This window comes from Haliotis rufescens, unplaced genomic scaffold (assembly GCF_023055435.1).
Source record: "Haliotis rufescens isolate VD_foot unplaced genomic scaffold, xgHalRufe1.0.p SCAF_72, whole genome shotgun sequence".
Lineage (NCBI taxonomy): Eukaryota > Metazoa > Mollusca > Gastropoda > Lepetellida > Haliotidae > Haliotis > Haliotis rufescens.
Window position 1 is genome coordinate 1826865 of NW_025964364.1, and position 10113 is coordinate 1836977.

At 41.9% G+C, this 10113-nt stretch overlaps 1 protein-coding gene across 3 annotated transcripts; it reads right to left on the reverse strand.

Moving 5' to 3' along the window:
- On the reverse strand, positions 1 to 9852 carry LOC125376742. Of its 3 annotated transcripts, XM_048388518.1 has the most exons (5): positions 9509 to 9848; positions 4414 to 4485; positions 2988 to 3137; positions 882 to 1324; positions 1 to 830 (listed from the first exon to the last, which is right to left on the reverse strand). In XM_048388518.1, exons 1-5 carry the CDS (start codon positions 9711 to 9713, stop codon positions 765 to 767), a joined length of 936 nt encoding a protein of 311 aa, XP_048244475.1. In that variant the 5' UTR covers positions 9714 to 9848; the 3' UTR covers positions 1 to 764. The 3 variants fall into 3 exon arrangements, with proteins under 3 accessions (XP_048244475.1, XP_048244474.1, XP_048244476.1); XM_048388517.1 differs by having other exon boundaries at positions 1 to 1324; positions 9509 to 9842; XM_048388519.1 differs by lacking the exon at positions 4414 to 4485 and having other exon boundaries at positions 1 to 1324; positions 9509 to 9852.
- Positions 9853 to 10113: the final 261 nt, after the last annotated feature.

Genomic DNA, 10113 nt, shown 5'->3' on the forward strand with positions numbered 1-10113 from the left:
TGTAAGTAAAAATTATTTTTTGTAATTACCAATTTCTTACAAGGATGCTATCCGAGGCTATATTCCCAATTATTTCCTCATGTGCGGGCAACGGATCAGAACCCAGAACAGGCGCAGGATTGGTGTTATTCTTGATACATATTCTGTTTGCGCAGTTTGTATGTGAGTAAGTCAAAATATAATATATCAAAGTCGTTAGTAAAGTACTTGTCATTTCTCCAAAAAATATAAACATTATCATACACATCACAGCTTTAACATTCTGCCACGGGCATCCATGACGTATTAACCGCCATTTGAAACCAAGTGTTCGAGATACTTGGCAATACAAAAAGCGGTAGACATTAAATATTTTTTAATAAGAATGAAAATGTAAACTTGCAATCTAATTGACATTATAATATAATATTGAAATATGAAGTGTATGACATTAGAGTATAATATACATTAAAGCTTCATGCATGCTTGGTATGTACAATAATTCTACTCTCTGAATGAACTACACGTGTGCATGGACCTGCATCACGAATATTCTGCCGTATTCATTGAACAAATGTTCTTGGTTTCATTTCTCTATAATATCTTGAGATTGACCAAAGTCACTTTATTTCTTTTTTGTTGCTAATAAACAAACTTGAACTTATATAGTATTTTACGGTAATTTCAGGAGTTAGTGCAGGTAAGAAAAAAATTCTCAGATACCTGGGTAACAGTACCGTGAAGGCATAAACAGGATCACAGAAATAACAATAGATCGCATTTTGCTAAGCATCACCCGGAATGCTAAGGTCGCCATTTTCCGAAACATTGCCTCGGTAGACATATTCCATGTTGGTATGGCCGCCGTGTGTCGGAGCATTGCCATGGTCGGTGTAGCCCATGTTGGTATGGCCGCCGTGTGTCGGAGCATTGCCATAGACGGTGTAGCCCATGTTGGTATGGCCGCCGTGTGTCGGAGCATTGCCATGGACGGTGTAGCCCATGTTGGTATGGCCGCCGTGTGTCGGAGCATTGCCATGGTCAGTGTAGCCCATGTTGGTACGGCCACCATATTCCGAAACATCGATGTCGATACGACCACTCTCATCGCCTTCCATGGCGTAAAGTTTGTTGGTGTCGCGGTTGACGTAGAGGCTGGTGGCTCGTTGAAACGTCTGAGGGGGAATCTTTGGTTTCACGAAAGTTGCGATGAGCAGAATTATGAAACCTACTATGTCGAAGACACCTCCGATAACGCAGACAAAGAGACACCAACCAACCGTCCACTCCAGTCGTGCGCCAATAGCCACACCATAGACGATAACACCCACAATGTTGCATAACGCTGAAACGGCAATATGCGTATTAGTATTTAATCAAATAATACCGAACTTTCATAAGACACTTTCTTCATGAGAGGGTGCATGGGTTTAGATTAACGTCATTTTAAACAGTATTTAAGTTAATGGATCGACTAGCCCGACTCCTTGACTTGATTGCGTGCGCCCGATGACCGCGCGGCTCACAATTTCAATGACTAAATGTTTTGGTCCTGATTATTTCATGCAGCCGTCATGCAGCCAGATCATTGCGAAGTGCGATGTTAAAATGACACACACACACCATTCACACACGCACACCACACACACGAACACGTACACCCCGTACACACACATCAATCACACACATATACACCACACACACACACACACACGAACACGTATACACACCACGCACACACAAACGCCACACAAACGTCGTACACGTACACACACCACACGCACACACACCACACACCACACGCACAACACACGCACACGCACACACACACCACGACCACACTACACACATACCACACACACACACCACACTCACACACCACACACCGGACGCACGCACACGCACACACACCACACACACACACACACACACACACACACCACACCACACCACACCACACCACACCACACCACACACCACATCACACACACCACACACATATCACACACACACACCACACCACACCACACACACCACACACCACACCCACACCACACCCATACCACACACACACCACACCACACACACACACACACACACACCACACACATACCACACATACACCACACCACACACACACACACACACACCACACCACACACATATCACACGCACACACACACCACACCACACACATACCACACACACACACCACACCCGCACCACACAAATACCACACACACACACACACACCACACACGCGCGCACACACACCACACCACACACTACACACCCACCACACACATACCACACCCACACACTACACCCACACACCACACCCACACACCACACCCACACATCACACACATACCACACACATACCACACCCACACACACCACACACGCGCACACGCGCGCACACACACACCACACCACACACCCACCACACACATACCACACCCACACACTACACCCACACAACACACCCACACACCACACCCACACATCACACACATACCACACACACACCACACCACACACACACACACCACACCACACACATATCACACGCACACACACACCACACCACACACATACCACACACACACACACACCACACCCGCACCACACAAATACCACACACACACACACCACACACGCGCGCACACACACCAGACCACACACTACACACCCACCACACACATACCACACCCACACACTACACCCACACACCACACCCACACATCACACACATACCACACACATACCACACCCACACACACCACACACGCGCACACGCGCGTACACACACACCACACCACACACACCAAACAACACTTATTTATGTTTTAAAGCTGCATACAAATATATCTGTTCATGACATATGTATCTAGGACATCTGAGTAGAGATTTACCACCTGAAGAAGTGTATGGACGGTAATACTGCTCAATGACAATAGTAATGCGGTGAACTATTTACCGTGAATAACGTGTTCATGTCTACTCACCGGCAACAAGCGTGAAGACGGCCATGGTGATGAGAAAACATCTATGGTAGAGGCCCATAGACACGTAGACGTAGACGGGCATCACGACAAGCGGGATGGCCGCGCATATAATGGCCACGCTCTCCAAGCCTCGGACATTGTTCAGCCAATCTGGAATGCATGATGAAAAATTTAGTTCTAACCTTGTTGTTCAAAGACATTCTTGCTGATAGTCAAAGAGTTGTCCCCATATAATTAAGCGTTCCAATGAGGCAGACTTGATGGTGGGGATGTTGTGCAGAAGGGATACTCGTTCTGTAATATGTTTGTAATTAAACAGATACTGTTTTCGATGCGATCCGATAAACTTGTTATTACACCCCGATACATATTGAAAAGTGGTCACTGAGTGAAATTTAAAGATTCAGGAGAAACATGGCAAATATGCGGACCTCGCTTTCAAAATGTCACGCTTGCATCCCAAGTTCCAAGTTGTCCGACTCCCCATTGTTCTCGGTGCCTTAGGTTTGGTGCCTCCCAATCTGTTGACTGACATTGTTTGCTACCGGGAATACAGCCCTTCTGACAATCTGGGTAATGCAGAAGGCTGCAGTGTTGGGGAGTCTTCACATTCTCCGAAAAGTTCTGGGTGGGTTTGACTAGACAAGAACCCCGACCTGATGATGAGCCTAACCAGCCTGACTGTGCCAGGATCACCCAAACCTTCTTTGCTCCATCAACTACTACTACTGCTACTACAACTACTACTACTACCACTACCACTACTACTACTACTACTACATGTAATACTACTACTACTACTACTACTTCAACCACTACTACTACTACTACTACTACTACTACTACCACCACCACCACCACTACTACAACCAATACTACTACTTCTTCTACTATATGTACTTCGACTGCTACATGTACTACTACAACTTCTACTACTACCACTACCACTACCACTACCACCACCACCACTACTACTACTACTACTACTACTACTACTACTACTACTACTACTACTACTACTACCACTACTACTACTACTACTACTACTACTACCGCTACCACTACTTCTACCACCACCACCACCACTACTACCACTACTATATGTACTTCGACTGCTACATGTACTACTACTACTACTACTACTACTACTACTACTACTACTACCACTACCACTGCTAATACTACTGCTACTACTACTACTACCGCTACTACGACTACTACCACCACCACCACCACTACTACCACTACTATATGTACTTCGACTGTTACATGTACTACTACTACTACTACTACCACTACTACTTCTACTACTCAATGATGTAGTATGATGATAACAATCAGTAAGTGTCACTATAATTAGACAAGAGCTTTAAGCTCTGATATAGCGAACAAAGCTTTGTATTCTATTGGAATATTTTACACTTACGAAATGGTGCACAGAAAACTTCATTTTTGATGTTGGCGTTGCATGACCGCCACACGCTTCCTCCATCAAGACCTGGATGTGGGAGACATGGGAACAGTGTATGTGAGTATATATAGTTATTGCTGGAAATGTCACAGGCGAAAAGAGCTTCAACTGACAACAGCAGACGGTTAGTGAGTTAGGTTTCAGGGGAATGACATCACGCGGAACACAAGGGAGTGGCTTCCTTCACTTACTCAGGGAGATTCGAACCCTGGTTGGGTGGTTGGTTGTTGTTTAACGCCCCACTCAGCAATATTCCAGCTCTATGACGGGGGTCTGTAAATAATCGAGTCTGGACCAGACAATCCAGTGATTGACATCATGAGCATCGATCCACGCAATTGGGATCGATGACAGGCATCAACTAAGTCAGCGAGCCTGACCACCCGATCTCGTTAGTCGCCTCTAACGACAAGCATAGTCGCCTTTTACGGCAAGCATGGGTTGTGAAGACCTATTCCACCCGGATCTTCACGGGTCTCGGACCCTGGTGTGTAGGCCCTGACGTACCCACAACCAGAACACCCGGTAATGTTATCGTTCGTGTCTTGAGTCAACAGACTCAACTGAGTCATAACGTCTTAACGGTAGCTAGGCAGTCCATATGTCGTCTCATCTCCAACCTCAACCAAGAAGAAAGCAGGCGGACGAAATGAAATAACAAAACAAAAAAACACACAAAAAAACCACTCACCAAAGTTTGGGGACATGAAATATCCTACGTTACCATTATACCTGAAGTTTAGGAACATGAAATATCCTATGTTGTCGTGATACCTTAAGTTTAGGAACATGAAATATCCTATGTTGTCGTAATACCTTAAGTTTGGGAACATGAAATATACTACGTTGTCGTGATACCTTACGTTTGGGAACATGAAATATCCTACGTTGTTGTAATACCTTAAGTTTGGGAACGTGCAATTTCCTGCGTTATCATAATACCTTAAGTTTTGGAATATGAAATATCCTACGTTATCATAATACCTGAAGTTTAGGAACATGAAATATCCTACGTTACCATTATACCTTAAGATTGGGAACATGAAATATCCTACGTTGTCGTAATACCTTAATTTTGGGAACATGAAAGATCCTACGTTGTCGTGATACCATAAGTTTGGGAACATGAAATATCCTATGTTGTCGTAATACCTTAAGTTTGGGAACGTGCAATATCTTAGGTTATCATAATACCTTAAGTTTGGGAACATGAAATATCTTACGTTATCATAATACCTTAAGTTTGGGAACATGAAATATGCTACGTTATCATAATACCTTAAGTTTGGGAACGTGCAATATCTAAGGTTATCATAATACCTTAAGTTTGGGAACATAAAATATCCTACGTTATCATAATACCTTACGTTTGGGAACGTGAATATCCTACGTTATCATAATGCCTTACGTTTGGGAACATGAAATACCCTGCGTTATCATAATAATTTTAGTTTGGGAACATGAAATATCAAACGTTACAATAATACCTTAAGTTTGGGAACATGAAATATCTTACGTTATAATAATACCTTAAGTTTGGGAACATGAAATATCCTACGTTATCATAATACCTTAAGTTTGGGAACATGCAATATCCTACGTTGTCGTAATACCTTGAGTTTGGGAACATGAAATATCCTACGTTACCATAGTACCTTAAGCTTGGGAACATGAAATATCTTAGGTTATCATAATACCATAAGTTTGGGAACATGAAATATCCTACGTTATCATAATACCTTAAGTTTGGGAACATGCAATATCCTACGTTGTCGTAATACCTTAAGTTTGGGAACATGAAATATCCTACTTTACCATAATACCTTAAGCTTGGGAACATGAAATATCTTAGGTTATCATAATACCATAAGTTTGGGAACATGTAATATCCTACGTTATCATAATACCTTAAGTTTGGGAACATGAAATATCTAAGGTTATCATAATACCTTAAGTTTGGGAACATAAAATATCCTACGTTATCATAATACCTTAAGTTTGGGAACATGAAATACACTACGTTATCATAATAATTTTAGTTTGGGAACATGAAATATCCTACGTTGTCGTAATACCTTAAGTTTGGGAACATGAAATATCCTACTTTACCATAATACCTTAAGCTTGGGAACATGAAATATCTTAGGTTATCATAATACCATAAGTTTGGGAACATGTAATATCCTACGTTATCATAATACCTTAAGTTTGGGCACGTGCAATATCTAAGGTTATCATAATACCTTAAGTTTGGGAACATAAAATATCCTACGTTATCATAATACCTTACGTTTGGGAACGTGAATATCCTACGTTATCATAATGCCTTACGTTTGGGAACATGAAATACCCTGCGTTATCATAATAATTTTAGTTTGGGAACATGAAATATCAAACGTTACAATAATACCTTAAGTTTGGGAACATGAAATATCTTACGTTATAATAATACCTTAAGTTTGGGAACATGAAATATCCTACGTTATCATAATACCTTAAGTTTGGGAACATGCAATATCCTACGTTGTCGTAATACCTTGAGTTTGGGAACATGAAATATCCTACGTTACCATAGTACCTTAAGCTTGGGAACATGAAATATCTTAGGTTATCATAATACCATAAGTTTGAGAACATGAAATATCCTACGTTATCATAATACCTTAAGTTTGGGAACATGCAATATCCTACGTTGTCGTAATACCTTAAGTTTGGGAACATGAAATATCCTACTTTACCATAATACCTTAAGCTTGGGAACATGAAATATCTTAGGTTATCATAATACCATAAGTTTGGGAACATGTAATATCCTACGTTATCATAATACCTTAAGTTTGGGAACATGAAATATCTAAGGTTATCATAATACCTTAAGTTTGGGAACATAAAATATCCTACGTTATCATAATACCTTAAGTTTGGGAACATGAAATACACTACGTTATCATAATAATTTTAGTTTGGGAACATGAAATATCCTACGTTACAATAATACGTTTAGTTTGGGAACATGAAATATCTTACGTTATAATAATACCTTTAGTTTGGGAACATGAAATATCCTACGTTGTCGTAATACCTTAAGTTTGGGAACATTAATTGTCCTACGTTATCATAATACCTTAAGTTTGGGAACATGAAATATCTCACGATAAATGACTGTCCAAACGCCAAATGCGAATATCACTGTGCAGATTGAGTTCGTGTATAAAACATGAACCTTATAAATAGATTATGCGCATTTGAAATGAGTCTTAGTGGTATGTGTTTCATTGTACAGCCGGTACAGACAGCGTGTACAGACAGCTTGTACAGACGGCGTGTATTGACACATTCTAAGGAGATTGACGCCACTCTGTATAACTTCACGATTCTTTTCAAATTGTGAGGACCTGTGCGGGGCCTATCGTATACAATTTGTCACAATATGTCTTTTCTGACAATTATAACCCGAATCGACAGAGCACGGCAACAGGGCCATTGTGGAATATATCTGAAAGACCGCTGTAAGGTATGATTGAGGTCATGCATGCTAAAACGCTAAGTATTCCTTATAGTTAGATGACATATGCATGTCATTCCTGTGATACGCTTAGCAAGTATATTGTGATTGCTAGTGGCGCATTGTGATAATTTCGGAGGCGTAGAATCAGAGCTTATTCAACACGGGATGGTGATAATGTCGGTACAACACGATGACGGAACAAATGCAGCAACCATGGCCAAAACTTGGAGAGTAAGAGGAGTGGTAGGGTAATCATGTAGATAGGTGTCCGCTCGTCACGCCAAAGACCCGTGTTCAATGCCCTCACGGGTTTAACGTAAGGAGCCAATTATCGATGTACCCCTGTCGTGATATGAATGATACAAACTGCGGCTTAAAACACTACTCACCTACTCATTCACTTACTCTGAAGTTTAAACGCGGTTAGACTACGAAACATTCATCATATTGTGATAGTTGCTAAACCTGAGCCTACTCAACTCTACGTAACATTCATCATATTGTGATAGTTGCTCAATCCGAGCCTACTCACCTCTATGTAACATTCGTCATATTGTGATAGTTGCTAAACCTGAGCCTACTCAACTCTACGTAACATTCATCATATCGTGACAGGTGCTCAATCCGAACCTACTCACCTCTATGTAACATTCATCATATTGTGATAGTTGCTAAACCTGAGCCAACTCACCTCTACGTAATATTGTTCATATTCTGAGAGTTGTTAAACCTGAGCCTTCTCACCTCTTCGTACGTAATATTCATCATATTGTGATAGTTGCTCAACCTGAGCCTACTCGCCTCTACGTAACATTCATCATATTGTGACAGGTGCTAAACCTGAGCCTACTCACCTCTTCGTAACATTCATCATATTGTGACAGGTGCTAAACCTGAGCCTAGTTGGTCAACCCGAGCCTACTCACCTCTACGTACGTAATATTCATCATATTGTGATAGTTGCTCAACCTGAGCCTACTCGCCTCTACGTAACATTCATCATATTGTGACAGTTGCTCAACCCGAGCCTACTCACCTCTTCGTAACATTCATCATATTGTGACAGTTGCTCAACCTGAGCCTACTCACCTCTTCGTAACATTCATCATATTGTGACAGGTGCTAAACCTGATCATACTCACCTCTTCGTAACATTTATCATATTGTGACAGGTGCTAAAACTTAGCCTAGTTGCTCAACCCGAGCCTACTCACCTCTACGTACGTAATATTCATCATATTGTGATAGTTGCTCAACCTGAGCCTACTCACCTCTTCGTAACATTCATCATATTGTGACAGGTGCTCAACCTGAGCCTACTCACCTCCACGTAACATTCATCATATTGTGACAGGTGCTAAACCTGAGCCTACTCACCTCCACGTAACATTCATCATATTGTGACAGGTGCTCAACCTGAGCCTAGTTGGTCAACCCGAGCCTACTCACCTCTACGTACGTAATATTCATCATATTGTGATAGTTGCACAACCTGAGCCTACCCACCTCTACGTAACATTCATCATATTGAGGCCTACTCACCTCTCAGGTGCCATGGGTAGTTAAACTGGATACATCCGTCATGAGATCCTCTCAAACACGACAGCCGTCGCCACAACCCAAAGGACGCAGAGGAATCCCAAGCCCAGAATGGAGCAGCAAATGACAAAATCTGCAGAATTTCGGCTAAAAGTAAAGCAATACAGGCAAGGAGAGGTAGAACCCCATATCTTCTGATTCCCTTCATTACTGGAACTATCCTAACTTCTGTACTTGCCAACGTGTTAGGTAGACACAGATCTGTGATGTTACTTGTCGAGCATTACCTAACTGGCTTTTCCTGTTTGCCTAAATGTATATATGAATGGATGCCATTCACTGAGACACGCCAGGTTGTAAACAGCCTTGTCTGTCTGTGAATTGTATTGATAGTTATAGATAGCCTACATTGTGTGAGGTGAGGCGTTTATAACAGGGGTGGGAACGATACAGAGAGTCGTCACAGCGACATAGAGAGGGGTGAGAGAGAGAGAGACGCGAGGCCACGTGAGGGCCACGTGAGAGCTACACAGAGAAGTGCGAGCCATACAATGAGACGTTAGATAGACACACGCAGTGACACAATGGAGAGAGGCGTGAGAGCGACA